Raw genomic sequence first — 19,267 nt, forward strand, 5'->3', positions numbered from 1 at the left:
TTTACCGCATTTTATTTGAACCTAACAGATATCATATCTTTTACATAATTAATTTACGAAACAAAAAAGAATACAGACTATAATTACGACGAATTTACTTTAATATTCCACCGCACTGTATCTTGTTATGGATATAGACGTTTGAAATTTTAACGCGGAATTCTTTATTTCACAAGTTGAGAAAATTGCCAGTTTATAGGATCAATTTTTTCAAAAATTCAAATTTTTAACACCTAACAGATGTATTATCTTCTACATAATTAATTTACTTCACATGGAGAATAATATTTTGTAAGAAAGAAAGTTAGAACGAAATATTTATAATTTCTAAGTTCCGGATCACTTCTGTTGTGAACAATAAGATACGAATTGAATTTTAATTTAAATTATATTCTCTTATTTAACGAACTTAGAAATATTTCAGAGAACTTTATATCTAAGATTAAAAAAATTTTTTAAAAAGATTTGAAAATTTATAAAATTCACAAAATGAATTCAACCTAAGAGAAAGTTGCAAAATGAGCAAGTTGGATACTAAGATTATTAGGGAAAATGTGGACATTTTTGATAACCGATATTATAAAATTATAAAACAGGTGTCCATTTATACAGGAACGTGGCCATTTTCTGAAAATATTCAAAAATTTATCCAAAGCATTGTATGTTTTTCACTTGTTACTGGAATGGGACCACAGGTATTATATTGTGCTAAAAATATTTAGTAAATGATTTTACATAAAAGTTTTATTATTTTATATTATTTTATATTATTTTATTAGTTATTAGTTATTTTAGTAGTTATTTCATTATTTTATAGTATTTATACTTTATAGTTTTAAAGTCTATATGTAAACATTTTTGAATAGATGTACTGTTTATATCAACGTATTTGTAATAGAGATTTAGATGAAATTCTCGATACACTTACAACATTTTTTGTAATGATTATGTGCTCGGCCCAGCTTGTAATTCATCGCATCAATACTCAAAAAGTAATTACTTTTTAAATTAGAAAAATCAAACAAAAATTCCGATTTCTGTATAATCATATATGTACCCAATTTTTGAAAAATCTTATATGGGTACTTTCCCAAGACAAATGTTTTCTATTCTATTATTCTAAATTTTTATTGTAATTACTTTGTAATTACAGTTAGTGTTTTACGCCAATTTCCACTAAATCGTCAACTTTTTACTAAACAGGTTAAAAAATTTATAGTATCCATTCGAAATGATTGGAGGACTTGGGAAGATGAGGCTGAACAGGAAATTCTTTATGCTTATGGAGAGAATAATATGATTTTTATGATGCTTTTTGCAGGTTATTATTCTTTGTTACTAACAAAAGTATGTAAATAATAGTAGAAGGGTAAAAACAGTACAGTATTTTTAAAAAAATTGAAAAAATTTTTTTAAAAGTTAAATTTTTCTTTTGCTTTAGGACACGTATTAGCGATATTGGTGGTATTTGTGGGAGTGCCATTTAGTCCAATAATCTTGGACTTTTTAGTTCCCTTAAATGAATCTCGTCCAAAGCAGTTTGTGTATCCAGTGACTTTTTGGTTTGACACGGAAAAATATTTTCATTTTACTCTAATTCATGGTTGTATAACAGGCACAATTATTGTTATATTTCTCGAGAGTTCCGAGGCAATGTATGCCGTTTTTACCCATCATGCTTGTGCCCTATTTGCAATTATTAGGTATTTAAAAGAAAAAATGAAAATATTTACTCTTTTTATTAATTTTTTTTTAAAATCACTCCTTACTCCCCAATGATTTCTAGTAGCAGCCTTCGAAAATAAAAATATTTCTCTTCATTCATCGCATTTATTATGTCAAATGAGAAAGTTTACTTTTTTTTAGCTACAGATTCAAAAATGCACTAAATTTTATCGAGAACAAAAAATTTAGAGACGAAAAAGAAGCTGAAATTGAACTATACGAAATTATGTCTTTAACAGTCAAATTGCATTCTTCGTACATTGAGTAAGTATATATATGTAATTTTTTCATGAAAGAAAGTAAGTGTAAAATTTTTTAATAGAGAAAAGATTTTTTTTTAAATTTTAATTTTTGATAATTCCTTTGTATAAGTTCTAACGCACTTTTAAATTATTCATCATTATTTGCAATCTTTTCAAATGAATCTAAAAGAATTTTTCTATTATTTTATTTAGCTTTGCAAATGCATTAGAGGACTTTTTCTCTCCCATTATGTTTATTTCGGTAGGATTTTATACACTGTCCGCAAGTTCCATAGGTTTTCAGGTAAAATCTTATATTATTGGTTTTTTTTACAATAATTTAATAACCCTCACAACTGATATTATTATGATATCCTCTGGATATCCAGAAAATAAGCTAAAAGACAACAAAATGTAAATTTTGTAAAAATATACATTTCTTAAATGTAAATTTAAATTTACTTAATAAATTTTTTTTTTAAATTAATTAATTTAAAAAATTGGAGAAAGGCCTTGATGATCAAGTAAACACTGTTGTAAAGAAGGTTGGGTATATTACAAACTTTATTACAGGGATGGGCAGCTACGCGTATCTTGAACAATAAGGGTGCATTCATACCTCTGTTAAAAGAAGAAAGTATTTATTGTCGTCTTTTTAGTAGGTTAGTATCATGAGGATATCTTCATAGAATATCCTTTTGTTGTGAGGGGAACTTTAACTTGATAACTACATTTTTATGAAATATTTTAAAACAGGCGTTAATATCCCTTGGACAATTGGATAAAACCATTCGATTTAGTTTTTCCGCCATTGGAATAATGTTTCATCTTTTTATTCTCACCTTACCAGGTCAAAAATTGCTCGATTGCAGTTACGATGTTGTACAAAATGCGTACGTAATTTTCGATATTATTTCATCACTATATATTTGGAATGATGTCGAAATTATAAAAATAAAAATTTAAATATTCTAAAAATCTCTAGATATGACTCTTCCTGGTATCAAATGCCAATTAGAGTGAAAAAATTATTATTAATGATAACAATGAGAGGACATGTGCCTTGTAAAGTGACAGCTGGCAAGATTTATGTAGTGAATATGATTACTTTCTCTGCTGTAAGTTTATATTCTAGTTATCGCTGATTACGAATCTGAAGTCAGATTTTCAAAATTTTGAAAATTCAAAATGGCGGATCCAATATGGCGGACTTTTTTTTCAAAATTGCTCAAATTTGCATAAAACTTTTTTTTCGGTAGTTTTCGGGGTCACTGACTACGAATCTGAAGTCAGATTTTCAAAATTTAAAAATAGTGAATTTTGAATTTTTTAATTTTTTTAAGTGGGACATATAGGTCCCGGAGGCATGATAGGGTGAAATAAGTTCTAGAAGTGAATAAATGAAAATTGATTCAAAAATTATTAAATGTTTCCCGTTTTTTTAAAGTTGTTGAGGACAGCCGTCTCTTATTTGACTATGTTCATATCAATACGTTCATGATCTACAGTTCAAAGAAAAAATAAAAGAAATTGTAGAAAACGTTTTTATTATACGGCCTGCCTCCACAAAGTGTGTAAGTATGAATTATATTTGAAAAAAAATATATATAAGTATATGCGATGAAAATATGATAAATTTAAAATCAGATTTATTAATACAAGAACTTTTCTTACAGCATGAGTTTTAATACTTACTTTTGCCAAAATTATGCAAACAGACTCACAATCGGATATTTTTGAAAGCTCCACGCAAAAGTTAAGTTATACATGTAGATACTTCGAGAAAATATAATTATGAATTAATATAGTTTATTCTAATAAAAAAAAGTTGAATCTAAATTTGTTTATTCTTTTTAACTATATATATTCTTTGACTTTGAAGTTTGCAAAAAAATGGCATTTTTCACAATTTTAGAATTTTAAAAAAGAAAGATTGAAATATGACGTTATTAGTAAAAGAAAGAAAGATTTTTGCCTTTAATAAAATTTATATTTCTTAAACAATTGAAGGGAGCAATTTCAGAGACAATGAAAGGACCCCAATTAGAAAGAAAAACAAATATCGATATTACAATTAATATTATTATTATCAACAATTTAGAGTTTTTATTTTACATATGCTTTCTTAAATATTTAAATTAATTGAAGATCAACGTAGATAGAAATAAATAAACAATACTTTTTATTTATTATACTAACAAAAAAACATTTATACATGCAAATGAAATCAGACTGCTAGTGTTTTACCTCATGCCCTCATATGTTAAATCATTAAAAGTATAAATTTAATGTAAGCTTTGCTTTAGAGTCAGTTAATTACTTCAGTCGTGTCTCTGCTCGGTCTCGAGTGCATTTTTCAGAAAAAGTTAAATTTAAAAAAAAATAAAATTGTTAAAAAAAAATACTGAAGTCGATTCGTTTATAACAAAATTGTTAAAACTTTTATCCTAATTTTAAAAAATAAACCGCAGCTAAAAAAAATTACAACTACATGGGTTACAGCTAAAAGTATATGTAGGTATAGTAAAGTAATTTTTACGATTAAAAATTTTTACAGTTAAAATAATATTATTATTTAAATAATTACTTAACATTTTCTGTTTAGCTTAAAAAAATTTTCATTTAAAATTATTTAATACGATGAAATAAAACAATTATAATTAACATTAAAATAATTATAACAATAAAATTTAACTTTATAATCTTTATATAAATATGTAGGTATAAATAATTCAATAATTATAAAATATATAATATTTAATAAACTATTCTATTATAATATTGATAATTACTTAACAAATTCCAGTATAAAATACAAAAATTTATTTACCTTGAGTGCCTTGAGTTAAATAATTAAGTTTAATCATTATTTTTAAATCTTAAAAGAAGTAACCAAAAAAATAATCTTTGTTCTCAATTTTTAAAAAAATGTTTCATTTAGATTTTAGTTCATAATGAATTTAATACAAGACTTACCGAAAGGACCACTTGATGTCTATCGAAAGCAAGCTTCGTTTAATTGGAAATCATTGAAATTTAACTTATTTGGTGAGGATTTACTAAAATTTCAGGTAAACATGTGTCATTATAAACATTTTAAGTTTATATTATTTATATTTTATGTTTAGAATTAAGTATAGTAAATAAAATTTTAAATTCAAACTTAAAACAGTTCAAGTCTATCAAAAAAGTTAATTTTAATTTATAATCGTATTCAAACGAGTGTAAATTTCTTTCGCAATATTTATTCAACAATATTAAAATGTAATACTGTACAAAAAACATGATGTAAAAAATTGTGCAATACAATATTGTAATAATTTTTTTTTTGCCTTCACTTTATATATATATATATATATATATATATATATATATATATATATATATATATATATATATATATATAAAATAAGAATAATTAACTTATATAAAAATTTTCTAAAAAGGATAATTTATACAACTATATTAAAAAGACTCCTGCATTTCATAAAATGGAAAAGGCTTTAACTTTGGACGAGACTCGTCAAAGATGTTATGAACAATTTAATTTATTAGTCAGAGACAACGTTGCGGTAATTAAATCATTTATTTTTTATTTTAAATGTTTTCTCAAAATTACATAATTGCGATTATTTAATTTCGAGAACGGATTTTTTTTTTATTTTAACTGTTTTTTGAAACAGACAATATTTAACAATTGATAATATTGCAATTAATTTAATTTAGAGAATTAAAATTTTTGAAGAGAAATAATAAAATAATTCAATTTTAGAATGTTGAACCGAAAGGATGGTTCAACTATTTATTTTCATATGATTCTGCATTGGGAATTTTGATTGGCTTGAATCAAGGAATGATACAAAATACAATTATGAATTTGGGCACGGAACGTCACGCGGAAATTTTAAACAATTTATTGGAAGGAAAGGTGTGTAAAAGACTTTTTTGAGGGACGGGGGGGGGGGTTAAATATAGAAAATTATAATTTAAGAGCTTAAAATATTGGATGTCATCAAGAGAAGCTTCCTGACGCCACCGCATAGGCGGCGCTAGCGTTATTCTTATCTAAAAATGTGCTAAAAATTCATGATGGTCCATAACCTTGACTATGTTTCCCGTAAATTTTATTCTCTACCATTTTATAACTAAAAATGTTTACAAATAAAACAAAAAGTTTACAAATTTTTTTTATTTATTTTTATCAGAATGGTTTTATTCTCAATTATTTTAATTTTTACTTTTTTCAGTACACATGTTGCTTTTCTTTAACTGAAATTGGACATGGAACGAATGCCAAAGGAATTGAAACAACAGCAAAATATAATCCACAACTTGAAAGTTTTATTTTTCATTCACCTGGTTTTCAATCGGCAAAATGTTGGTCGGCCTCATTGGGTAAAGAAAATTCCGAACTAAACTATGACTTTAAGTACTGTTCCTGTGAGTAGTTGGCTAAGGCACATTTACAGTTATATTTTTTATAATTTTTTTTTGTTTTTACATTTTAGGGAAGGCAGCAACACATGCACTGATCTACGCTCAATTAATCACCGCAGATAACAAAAATCATGGACTCTATCCATTTCTCATTCAAATACGAGATGAAAAAACATTTCTACCAATGCCAGGGGTGACAGTCGGTGACATGGGTGCAAAAATAGGTCTCAATGGAATTGACAATGGATTTTTGATTTTTAACCATTTTCCCGTTCCTCGAGCTAGTCTTTTAAATAAAAATATCGACGTCACCAAGGATGGTCAATTCGTATCGAAGATGAAGGATAAAAAAAAACTTTTTGGTATATTTTTTAAATACTAACCACACTAGTTTCTCTAGACGTGAGTCCTGATGGCATGTGGGCTATAACTATAGAAAATTCATAGTAACATAGTAACGCTTTTAAAATTTTGATAACATAATTCAGGAGCATCTGTAGGAGTTCTTTCCGGCGGTCGTTTAAATATCACTGCAATGAGTTTGAATTATCTAACCCTCGCTGTTGTTATTGCCATCCGGTACTCTGCCGTTAGAAAACAGTTTGAACCATCCCCTGAAGAAGAATGGCCAGTCATTGAATATCAAGTTCAGGTGAGAATTTTAAATTTGGAAATATTTCCTTTGATTTAATTATTGTATAACGGACATTTACATCTTAAAATCCTAAGATTGTCCACGTCCCAGTACCCACAGGTGAGAATTAGTCTTAGCTCAAAGTCTATAACTCCATAATTTTCAGCAATGTAAACTGTTCCCCCATTTGGCGACAACATACGCAATTACATTGTTTTCGCAACACTGTTTGGCACTTTGGGACGAATTTAATTCACTTATGTACACTACTGACGATAATCAATTAGTGGACTCTGTTGGAACGGAAATACACGCAATCTCTGCTGCAGTGAAACCACTTTGCTCTTGGCTTACTCAAAGTGCAATCCAAGAGTGTCGTGAGGCTTGCGGAGGACATGGCTACCTAAAAGGTAAAAAAAAAACCTAAAAATAAGAATTATTACCCTGATTAGCGTTCATTAGGGGATTCTCCAGTGATAAAGCCAGAAAAGTACTAAAATTCTAAAAATGAGAATACGAACCCTTAAAGTAATAATAAATAATCCAATCTTACTTGTCATCAGTTTCCCGCTTAGGCGACTTAAGAGCAGACAATGACGCCAACTGCACATACGAAGGTGAAAATACCGTTCTCATTCAGCAAACAAGTAATTGGCTGCTAAATCAGTGGAGAAACGTTCTCAATGGAAGCAAACTCTCCTCACCATTAAGGAGTATCAATTTTCTAGAAAATGCTAATTCGATTCTTACCCTTAAATTTAATTGCACCACGATGGACCAAACTATGCAGATTGAGAGTAAGTATAATTAACACTACTTGTCTGTTGATAATGAAACGAAACTGAATTGTAACAATCTTATAGATCTTCTGTTGGCCTTCAAATGGCTACTCTGCTACTACCTCAAAAATACCTACGAAAAAGTTGAGCTGCTGGAAAATAACGGAAGTAGCAAATTCGAGGCTAGAAATAATTCTCAAACGTACTTTGCTCGATCACTTTCGCTCATTTACGCAGAAGTAAGTCTCCTCAATTCTCAATTTTAGATAGTTTCTAGATAAGTAATTTTACTTCGATGACAAAGATTTGCTGGATCGAGTCAATTGTAAATTTTTTGGCAAAACATTTCTCTATATGCGCCTCGGCTATGAAAACCTTTTATACACACAAACAAACTTTTTTTATCAGGGTTGCCACAAAAAATAAATTTTCTTTTTCCCTGATTTCCAGAAAAAATTCTGACTTTTTCCCTGACTAAAAAGAATATTCTGATTCTTAAATTTAAACCTTTTGAAATCTCATAACTTTGATGAATATTTTATTATAAAACATGAAGATATCGAGCACTCCGAATCTTTTTGACTTAAAGTGATCCCCTATGTTCATGTTTTATAATAATTTAAATTTCTATAAATCTTTTCAAAAAAAAAAAAAATTAAATTATTTACAAATATTCCAATAAAATCCTTCACAAGAATTCAATTATTTTTATAAGTATAATAGAATTTTTCACAGAAATTCAATTATTTGGAAAAATGGAATAAAATTCGTTTTAATAATTCAATTATATTATCATATATAATAAAATTTTTTCTAGAATTTTTTAATTAGAAATTATTTTTAATACAATTTTAAATGCATTCTTTGAAAAATTTAATTGTTTTTAAACATTTTCTTGCAGAATTCAATTATATTTCACAAATAATGAAATTCTTTGCTGAAATTCAAATATTCTTGAAAGCTATACTAATTTAATAAAATATCCCAAAAAAATTCAATTATTTTCATAAATAATGAAATTCTTCACAGAATTTCAATTATTTAAAATAAATGTAATAAATATCGTTGCAAGAATTCAATTGTTTTCCTAAATAATAAAATTCTTCGCAGTATTTCAATTATTGTAAAAAATGTAATAAAATTCTTCTCAGGATTTCAATTATTTAAAGAAAATTGAATAAAATTCGTTGCAACAATTTAATTATTTTCATAAATGATAAAATTCTTCACAGGATTTCAATTATTTAAAAAAAAAAATGTAATAAAATTCTTCTCAGCATTTCAATTATTCTCATCAATAAAAAAATTCTTCTCAGGATTTCAATTATTTAAAAAAAATGTAATAAAATTCATTGCAAGAATTCAATTGTTTTCCTAAATAATAAATTTCTTCATAGGATTTCAATTATTTTTAAAAAATATAATAAAAGTTGATTGCAAGACTTCAATTATTTTTCTAAATAATAAAATTCTTCTTAGGATTTCAATTATTTTTAATGAAATTTTAAGTAAATTCTTCGAAAAATGTAATAAATTAAAAAAATTTTATTCAAATTCTTCGAAAGAAATAAATGAACAATTATCAATTATTTAAAATTTTTTATCTGAAATTCATATTTTTAAAATAATTTTTATTGAAAAATTCTATGAGAATTCAATTATTTAAATACAAAAATGAAAAAATTATTGAATAAATAATTTTTTTCAAAATTGAATTCTCAGTAAAGAATGTTATTAACATATTTTTGAAATAATCGAATTTTTTCGACGAATTTTAATAAAATTTTCAAGAAGAATGACATTTTTCGAGGATTTCGGTTAAAATTGTGTTAAAAATAATTGAAATTCAATGTTGAGTTTTATTATTTATGAAAATAATTGAATTATTGTGAAAAAATTTATAAAAAATTTGTAAATAGTTGAATTTCTGTAAAATGTTTATTATATTTATAAGAATAATTGAATTTCGAAGAAGAATTCTATTATTTTTAACGATAATTGAAATTTTGACTAGAATTTTTTTTTAAATTGTTGAACAAAATTGAATTTCTGCGAAGAATTTTAATCAAGTTTATAAAAATAATTGAATTTCGGTGAAGAATTTTTTTTAGTAGTGAAATTAAATAACAATTTGATTTCTACACTCTCAGATGTAATTAAATCAATTTTTTGCCAAATTTAACAGCACTTTATCGTACAAACATGTTACGAGAAAATACAATCTCCGAATTTTGAAAGCGAGGAAAAAAAGATTTTGACAAAATTATGCTCACTGTATGCAGCTTGGACTTTAGAGAAAAGATTATCCGACTTATATGCGGGTGAATTTGCTTCTTCGCAATCAAGAATGGCCGATTTTCTTCGCGATGGTATAGTAACTACCAGTAAGGATTTATTAATTGATGCTGTATCTTTAGTCGATGTTTTAGCGCCTCCAGATTTTATTTTGAATTCACCCCTTGGCATGTCAGACGGAGAGGTAAAATTTTAATATTTTAATTGTTTCACACATATTCTACTTTTAGATTTTTAATTGTTATTTTTAATTTTAATTGTTTCACACATATTCTACTTTTAGATTTTTTTTTGGTTTGCGTTCTTGAATGTTCATTTTATTAATTTCACTCACCTTTAGGTATACAAGCACTTGGAGAGAAATTTACTGAATGCGGAGAATTTAAGTCGTCCTTACTGGTGGAAGGAAATAAGCAGATCGAAATTATAGTTCCAGTTATTTTTAGTTTAATGAAACTGTATACATATATTATATATTATAAAAAATATATTTAAATATATATATAAAGTAATGTGTTAACATTAACAGTTTTAACTGTTCTTAAAAATCGAAGTACAGAACAAGTACGAAAAAAATTTGGAATAAGATATAAAGCAGTATAATAGTTATTTAAATCTTATCTCTTCCATCAAAGCTTAACGGTGAGTCAAATTTTACATATTCGGTAAAAAAGGAACCGTTTTTCATTTCTTATAATTTTATAAATTGTATGTAACTTACAATACGGCTAATTCAATTTTAATACTGTGCACTTTTTTTTACAAGTTTTTAATTCAAATCGACATTAAATAATGTATTTAAGAATATGAAAAATGATTCATAAAGGAACATCACAATTCTGACGTAGCGCTAAAAATTATGCATGTCCTAAAACTAAATTTTTATCTTGTACATTAATTACATTTTGTTGTGTTTATAAGACTGAAAAAGTAATGAATTATTAAGTAACTTATATTCGAAGAAACAAAATTTTAATTACGAAGAATGCAGGACACACTTGTTGAATTGTTACTTACATCTTCTTTTTTATCTAAATTTTTACGCATGTTTACAACTTCAATCACTAAATAGGGTCGATCTTCTATTAGTTTATCCAATTCTTCAGACTTATGAACTGCTTCCCATTCCTTTAGCAATAGTTTTAGACATTCGGACTTTAAATCAAAGAGTGAATATAAATCGGCCATTTCAAGAGTTTTAATAACTGTTTTTAAAGATAGATTTTTCTTTAAATTATTGACGCAATTGATCTTTAAATCTTCCAAATGGTATTTTTCGGCCACGTGAAATAATTCTAATGCCAGTTCGTCCAAGTCTTCAACTTGAATATTGTAAATAAAATTCAGCATTTGTTGAAATGTTTTCGGCTTTATGTCCTTTATTTCAACAATCGACGTTAGCTCTTCACTCATTTTGCTGTTGAACATCGCAGCGAAGACGGAGCTTTGAGTAGCGAGTATCGCTTTGTGGGCTGTGAATTCCTTTTCCTCTACTTTGAACGTAACATCTTTGAAATTTTCATTACTGAGTAAACTTGAAAAATTCTCTATTATATCGTTGCACTTTCTTCGTTTAACTGGTGGTTCTTCCTCAATCGTTGTCAGTGAATCAAAAACACTAAGTTTGCATTTGACAAGCACATTTTTCGGTACAGCTTTGCCGAACTTTTCACGAAATTCAGATCCACTTATTGACCAGGGATTTTCATAATCCATTGGTAAAACGTAGGATACTAATGAGTAAACTACAGATTGAGAATTATGAAATGTAATTTCAGCATTGACATATTTTTCCTTATTATTTGTACTTTTTAAAAAAAATTGAAATTCATTTATATTTCTATCCGATAATTTTGTAGGTTTAAATTCTAGAAACCACTGGCATTTAAATAAATCCTTTGATGGAAATCTCGGCGACTCAATTATTTTAACGCTCTTACACATCAGTTCAAAATCTTCAATCATCCAGTTAAGTTGATAATGATGAAACTTCATTTTTGAAGTGTAATTTTTCGTCTCATTCGCTTTCTCAGACCTTGAGAAGAAATTCACTCTATCCTCATCCATAATTTTTGTCTAAGAAAACAAAAAAAAAAAAGTACGAAACTTTTTATGAACGTGTTATAAAAATAAGTTAAATAATTTTTTCCACTTCTTTTCATTGAAGATTTATTATTAAAAGTTTAAAAATTATTATTAAAAATTTATTTCAGTGTACAAATTTAAGAGTTCAACAATTAAATATGTAAAAACCAATTGCAATTTTCAAAAAATATCTTCACATTTTTAATTTGATTAATTTTACTTATCAATAATGTTTATGAAATCGAAAAAAAGATATTTTCAAAAAAGTCAAAATTTTGAAACTCCGAAACTCAAAAAATATTTTATCAAATTCAATAATAATTTATATTTACACTTCTACAAATAATAGTAACATTTTGGCAAAGTTTCGAGAAAATTCATTTTTTGACCTGGATAGTTGAGGAATTTTACCCCATTTTTAATCCAAACCCCTTGATTTTAATTATTATTTCATTTCATTTCCTTTCGAAAATTTAAAACAAAACTTAATTATCAATAATCTTAAATAAATAAATTTTTTATATTCCTTTGCAACGGTATAATTTAAATGATTTAAATAAATATTTATAGGTTATGTTGGTTTTACAAAATCTGTGAATTTACAAGCAGAGAGGCGAAATCGCATATATAATTTTTTTTATTACAAATTTTTATATTATGATAAACAATTTTATTTCATAGTTAATCGCAACATAAGTTAGGTCAACAAATTATTTTAAACTACTGTAAAATTCACTGTTATAAACATAAAATTTACTTACATGCGACAAAAACTTCTCGTAACGTGATGTGGTAACGTGAGTGTCAAATATGAGAACTAAATTTCTGAGAATATGTCAAATAGTCTATTCAGTTTTTGTCATTTTTCTTTAACCGAGCAAATAAATATATTACTGAAGATGAAGCAGGACTATAATACACAACTGATTGTTAGAAATAATTTGCCAAATGTGAATGATGAAATGTGAAAATTTTAATCATTTTAATCTGCAAGGTTGGGCAGTTGACAAAAATGAAAAGAGCATAACAAACTATTAAAGTTTAATTCACAATTGGGATCCGAAATCATGTGAAACTGACCCACCCCTGTACCCACTTGCGTCCGACATCTTGGTTTTTTATCTCTTTTTTTTACATATGTTAGAGAGAGACGAAATGAAAAGACAACTACCGCAAGTGGGTCGACACCAGAGGGCCTACGCAGCTCTGAGTTCCCAATAGACAATTAGCAACCTACACTAATTTCTTTTGAAACGAATTGCAAATTGAACGAAATTCATTTTTGCGAAAAGCCAATTTTGCGAAATGTCACTTTTGCGAATTGTCATTTTTGCAAAAAGCTATTTTTGCGAATTGTCATTTTTGCGAATGGCCATTTTTACGAATTGTCAATTTTCCGAAAAGTCATTTTTGCGAATCGCGATTTTTACGAATTGTCATTTTTGAGAAATATCATTTTTGCGAATTGTCACTTTTGCGAATCGCCATTTTTACGAATCGACATTTTTACGAATTGTCATTTTTGCGAATACTTAGTTGAAAATAAAACTATTTTTGTTGAATTATAGTATAGGCCTGTGCGGTAAAACGGTTTTTTTTGTATTTCTGGAAACCGGTTTCCGGTTATGAATTCCCGGTTTAAGGTTTTTTTTTTAAATTATTTAAACAGGTTTTTTTTTAAAAATCTTTTTTTCGGGAAATACCGGTTATTTGAACGCAATACCGAATCTAACCGATTTGTAAAAACATGTTCCAAAATGAAAATAAAAAATTAATTTTTCGGAAAAGTGTTTTAAAACTCAAGATTGCAAGTTCAGTGAAAATGGCTCATATTTCAATAAAAAAGTTTTTTATTTCTTACAATTTATAAATTTTATTTGACTTACAAAACAACTAAGTACCTAGCTTAAATCACTAACACTTTTTTTTTACATTTTTTCGAGTTTAAGCAATACAATTATATTAATAAAAAGAAGCGGACAAAATGTTTAATACAAAAAGAAATATCTCATATTTCTGATCCTATAAGGACTTAAGATTTAATAACTATTCTAGTTCTAAAACTAGATATTTATAGTTTGTATATATTTAGATATATTTTTGTGTTTACACACCACTAAAACCAGCGATGAATAATTATTTGGTAATATTTGTAAAAAAAAAAAAATGTTTAATCACAAAAAACAGAGCAAACGTAAAGAATTGTACTTTCTAAATTTTCTTATTTATCAACATTTTAGGTATGTTTACAACTTCAGTTACTAAGGATGGTTCATCTTCTATTAGTTTTTTCAATTCTTCTGTCTCCTTAATTACATCCCATTCTTTTAATAAGAAATTTAAGCATTTAGACTTTAAATCCGAGAGTGAATAGAAGTCGGCCATTTCAAGTGTTTTGATAACTGTTTCTAAAGATAAATTTTCGAGTAATTTAGAAATACAATTAGCCATCAATTCCTCCAGTTTGTATCTCCAAGCCACGTGAAATAATTCTAGTGCCAGTTCGTTCAAGTCTTTTATTTCCACATTGTAGATAAAATTCAGCATTTGTTGAAATGTTTTCGGCTTTATGTCCTTTATTTCAACAATCGACGTTAGTTCTTCACTCATTTTACTGTTGAACATAGCAGCGAAAACTGGACTTTGAATGACAAGTATCGCTTTGTGGGCTGTGAATTCCTTATCCTCTACTTTGAACCTAACATCTTTGAAATTTTCATTACCGAGTAAACTTGTCATATTTTCCATTAGATCGTTATTACACTTTCTGCGTTTAATCAGCGGTTCTTTCTCAACCGTTGTGAGTGAATCAAAAACTTTAAGTTTGCATATGACAAGCACATTTTTCAGTGCAACATTGCCGAACCTTTTACGTAATTCAGATCCAGTTATTGACCAGTGAATACTATTAGAATTACTTATACGCGATCTTTTAAATCCTCGTTGTGTTATATAGTTGGAAAATAAAATTGTAACAGTATAACGTGCTTCACTATCATTGGTATTTTTTAAATAAATGTGAAACTCATCTTCATTTTCTTGCTTTAGTTCTGTAGGTTGCAACTGTAGAAACCACTGGTAATTAGTTTCTTCCTTTGATGGAAATTTCGGTGATTCAATTGTTGTAAAGCTTTTGCAAAGCAGTTCAAAATTTTCTATCGTCCACCTAAGTTCATAATGATGAAATTTTAAGTTTGAAAAGTAATTCTTCGTCTCGTTTACTTTACCAAACGTCGAGATAATGTTCACATTATTTCCATCCATTATTTTTGTCTAAAAAAAAAAAAGAAAATAAAAGTGTTATAAAAATAATAATTGAAAGTCTTTCTTTAATAAAAGTACATTTTAGTGTGAAATTTAAGAGTTTAATAATTAAGGAAGATTTCGACTATATCAGAGTTTAAATTCGAATAAGAAAAAACCTTTAAAAATGGCTGCCTAGTAATAATTTTATTTTCCCACTACAAGTTTTGATTTGATGATACACAATTTTATTTCAAGGTTTAATTATAGTAAGTTAGAACAACAAATTTTTTAAAACTGTAAAATTTACTTACATTTAAATGTAAACTTCTCTGTGTCAAATGAGATGTAACAAATGCGTCTTTTATGCGTTTAGAGAAACTTCTGACACCGAAAATTTTACTCAGCAGGGTTGGGTTGGGCAGTTGACATAAAAGTATGGTAACTTAGGGAATTTAAAGAAATTCAAAAGTCACTATAACTTATTAGCATAGGGAATTTTACTAGTGTTTACTAGGCATAAAAAATAAATATTTCTAGGCAGGTGCTTGTTCCAGGAAGTTTATATTATTTAAATGTAAGTTTTTTGACTTAAAAATATAATTGTTTTTTGTAACTTGATAATTAAACTTGTTAAAAAACTGTGTATTATCAAATCAAAACTTAAAAAAAAATCAAACAGGGTAGTGGCACCAGTGAAAGGTATACTTTCGATATTTTTTATTTTTAATTGACATTCTTGAATTTCGTTGTAAACATATGCAACGAATAGCAAAATTTTTAAAGAATTTGAAGCCTATGATACAAATTTTGTAAATATGACATAAAATATCAAATTTTAATCAAATATTGAAAAATGACCATTTTACCAGGGAAAGAATGTTGACCAGTATAGAAGAACAGTTGTATTTTTCAGTGAAAGAACATATCAAATTTATATTAATACGCAGTGTCTAAAAATAACAAAAATTATATGAAAAACGTTACAAATATTCTGAAACAATTTCGCAACTTACTATTATTCATATTTTCCTGATTATGCACCCAGAAATATTATTTAATTGCACCTGAAACTTTTGTAACCTTTTTCCGTTTATGCTTCATTCATTTGCCATATTCATAACCCACCAAAAAATTAAAAAAATAATTATCAGAAATAACTTGCATATTGAATCTATATTTTTATCATAAACTATATATTTTAAAGAAATAAGGAACTAAAAAATATTTTTTTTATAGTGCTAAAAGTTATAATTTGTAAAATATCGTGATAAATAATCAATTTGTTCTTTTACTGGTGTCAATTTTATAAAAAGCTTAACATAACCTATAAATACGCAATTTAAATTACTATTACATATCAATACCAAAAAAATTAATAATTACTATATATTTATTAAAAATAATGATCAATTCTCTAGTATTTTAGAATAATAAATTTTAATTAGTAAAATATTTTTTGAAAATAATTTAAAATATTGCTGTATTGTATTTTCTCTTTTTTAGACAAAAAAAAAAGTGAATGAAAATAACTTACCACGACTTACCACGTTTGATAAAGGAAACAAGATGAGCAATTACACGTCAAAAATAAAATTTAATCATTATGAACTTAACTGGACGATAGAAAATTTTCCACTGATTTGTAGCAGCGTTAAAATAATAGAATCACCGAAATTTCCATCAAAGGATTTATCCAAATGCCAGTGGTTTCTTGAATTTAAACCCACAAAATTGATTGAAAGCAATACAGAAGAATTTTTCATTTTTTTAAAAAATACAAATAAGGGAAAATTTCTTAATGCTATAATTTCATTCTACTCTCAATCTGAAGTTAAGGCATCTTTAATCCACTCTATATCAATAGATAAAGACACTTCCTGGTCAATGAGTGGATCTGAACTTTCTAAAATATTCGGCAAAAATTTATCAAAAGTTGTTCTGGTTAAGTGCAATCTCAGTGTTATTGATTCACTGTCAACGGTTGAGGAAGAACCTCCATTTAAACGAAGAAAGTGTAATAACGATCTAATGGAAAATATGACAAGTTTACTCAGTGATGAAAATTTCAAAGATGTTAGGTTCAAAGTAGGAGATAAGGAATTCACAGCCCATAAAGCGATACTCACCATTCAAAGTCCCGTCTTCGCTGCGATGTTCAACAGCAAAATGAGTGAAGAACTAACGTCGATTGTTGAAATAAAGGACGTAAAGCCGGAAATTTTTCAACAAATGCTGAATTTTATCTACAATGTCGAAGTTAAAGATCTTGACGAAGTGGCACTGGAATTATTTTGCGTGGCTGAAAAATACCAACTGGAGGAATTGAAGACCAATTGCATTAATTCTTTACACAAATGTCTATCTGCAAAAACAGTTTTTGATACTCTTGAAATGGCCGATTTATATTCACTCTTGGAATTAAAGTCTGAATGTCTAAAACTATTGATAGCTGAATGGATTATAATTAGTGAGACAATGGAATTTAAAAAATTCATACAAAATCGACCAAACTATGTTATTGAAATTGTAAACATGCGTAAAAAAATGGATAAAGAAGAAAATGCAGAAAATAACAAGTCTCTAAGTTTGCCTTTTGTTTTCGTCGAATAATGTTTTTTTCCACAAATACTATTACTTAAAATAATTATTCATTTTCGTCTTTTCTGTGTTATAAACACAACAGAATAAAACTACATTGTATAGGATATAAAATTTTAGATTTATAGAACAAGAGTAATTATCATTGTAATTATTGTAAGAAATAAATAAATATTTTTATTGTATAAAATTATTTTCATACAAAAATAAAATTTTTCTGACGAATTCAATTATTTGTGAAAATTTTAATAAAATTCTTAGCCACTAATTCAATTATTTTGATAAATAATAAAATTCATCGCAGGATTTCAATTATTTTTAATACAATTTTAGAGAAATTGCTCAAAAAAATGTAATTATTCTTAAAAATTTAATGTCAATTCCTCGAAAAAATTAATTAATTTTAAAAAAATGTTTTTTTTAATTCTTTAGAATTTTCGAAAATTCAATTATTTTCAGGCATTTTTATAAAATTCTTTACAAAATTCAACTATTTTCAATAAATAACAAAATTCATCGCACAAATTCAATTATTTTTCAAAATAAGTATGTAATAATTAATTTCTTCTTGAAAATGCAATTATTTTTAAAAAATTCTAATAAAATTGTTCGCAAGAATTCAATTATTGTTAAAAATCTTAATTAAATTCTTTGTAAAATTTAATTATTTTTAAAAACTTTTCGCAATTCAATGAATTTTAATATTTACAATTTTCATAAAATTTCCAAACAGATTTCAATTATTTAAAAATTTTTTTATAAAAATCTCCGTTAAGAATTCAATTTTTTTTCATGAATAATAAAAATTTCTTAGGAATTCAATTATTTAAATTATAGAATTTGCTGAAAATTAGTCGAAAGAATGAATTATTGAAAAAATGAATTATTAAAAAAAAAATTAATAAAAATGAATTATTTAAAAATTTTTTATAAGATTCTTCGCAAGAATTAAATTATTTTTATAAATATTTAAATTCTTTCATGAATAATAAAATTCGTTGCAAAAATTCAATTTATTAGCGTAGAATAAGAAAGAATTAAATTATTTTCGATAAAAATCAGGAAAAAGTCCGAAAAATAAAAAATATGAAATAGAATTTTTTATCAGTTTTGTAAAGTGCCTAAAACGAGTTTTTTTTGTCGTGAAGTTTAATTTTTCGATAGCTACATTTTTACTACTTTTATATTCAGTTTGAAAACTATTTGTTGAAAATTTATATTTTTTT

The 19,267-nt window shown here is 26.2% G+C and overlaps 5 protein-coding genes across 7 annotated transcripts; 3 read left to right on the forward strand and 2 right to left on the reverse strand.

Moving 5' to 3' along the window:
* Positions 1-940: 940 nt before the first annotated feature.
* LOC122509620 (odorant receptor 13a-like) lies at positions 941-3,714 on the forward strand (the record flags this gene model as incomplete). Its single annotated transcript, XM_043623816.1, has 9 exons — positions 941-992; positions 1,154-1,321; positions 1,442-1,703; positions 1,867-1,989; positions 2,181-2,271; positions 2,724-2,860; positions 2,953-3,085; positions 3,415-3,541; positions 3,644-3,714. Coding segments are annotated over 8 exons (1,020 nt in total), but the record flags the coding sequence as incomplete, so codon positions are not given.
* Positions 3,715-4,287: 573 nt separating this feature from the next.
* On the forward strand, positions 4,288-10,568 carry LOC122509652 (peroxisomal acyl-coenzyme A oxidase 3-like). 2 transcript variants are annotated; one of them, XM_043623858.1, is made up of 12 exons: positions 4,288-4,481; positions 4,909-5,038; positions 5,414-5,539; positions 5,740-5,895; positions 6,215-6,362; positions 6,476-6,766; positions 6,893-7,056; positions 7,205-7,448; positions 7,602-7,835; positions 7,902-8,056; positions 10,003-10,296; positions 10,453-10,568. In XM_043623858.1, exons 2-12 carry the CDS (start codon positions 4,922-4,924, stop codon positions 10,540-10,542), a joined length of 2,019 nt encoding a protein of 672 aa, XP_043479793.1. In that variant the 5' UTR covers positions 4,288-4,481; positions 4,909-4,921; the 3' UTR covers positions 10,543-10,568. The 2 variants fall into 2 exon arrangements, with proteins under 2 accessions (XP_043479793.1, XP_043479794.1); XM_043623859.1 differs by lacking the exon at positions 10,453-10,568 and having other exon boundaries at positions 10,100-10,257.
* A 71-nt stretch (positions 10,569-10,639) lies between these two features.
* LOC122509653 (TD and POZ domain-containing protein 4-like) lies at positions 10,640-13,205 on the reverse strand. Its single transcript, XM_043623860.1, has 2 exons — positions 12,959-13,205; positions 10,640-12,188 (listed from the first exon to the last, which is right to left on the reverse strand). Exon 2 carries the CDS (start codon positions 12,177-12,179, stop codon positions 11,085-11,087), a length of 1,095 nt encoding a protein of 364 aa, XP_043479795.1. The 5' UTR covers positions 12,180-12,188; positions 12,959-13,205; the 3' UTR covers positions 10,640-11,084.
* Positions 13,206-14,029: 824 nt separating this feature from the next.
* LOC122509630 (speckle-type POZ protein B-like) lies at positions 14,030-15,882 on the reverse strand. Its single transcript, XM_043623827.1, has 2 exons — positions 15,755-15,882; positions 14,030-15,470 (listed from the first exon to the last, which is right to left on the reverse strand). The coding sequence occupies exon 2, from the start codon at positions 15,459-15,461 to the stop codon at positions 14,409-14,411; it is 1,053 nt and encodes a 350-aa protein (XP_043479762.1). The 5' UTR covers positions 15,462-15,470; positions 15,755-15,882; the 3' UTR covers positions 14,030-14,408.
* A 59-nt stretch (positions 15,883-15,941) lies between these two features.
* On the forward strand, positions 15,942-18,225 carry LOC122509631 (speckle-type POZ protein B-like). Of its 2 annotated transcripts, none has more exons than XM_043623829.1 (2): positions 15,942-16,017; positions 16,947-18,225. In XM_043623829.1, exon 2 carries the CDS (start codon positions 17,010-17,012, stop codon positions 18,051-18,053), a length of 1,044 nt encoding a protein of 347 aa, XP_043479764.1. In that variant the 5' UTR covers positions 15,942-16,017; positions 16,947-17,009; the 3' UTR covers positions 18,054-18,225. The 2 variants fall into 2 exon arrangements, with proteins under 2 accessions (XP_043479764.1, XP_043479765.1); XM_043623830.1 differs by having other exon boundaries at positions 16,012-16,142.
* Positions 18,226-19,267: the final 1,042 nt, after the last annotated feature.

Source organism: Leptopilina heterotoma, unplaced genomic scaffold, assembly GCF_015476425.1.
Source record: "Leptopilina heterotoma isolate Lh14 unplaced genomic scaffold, ASM1547642v1 Lhet_61, whole genome shotgun sequence".
NCBI lineage: Eukaryota > Metazoa > Arthropoda > Insecta > Hymenoptera > Figitidae > Leptopilina > Leptopilina heterotoma.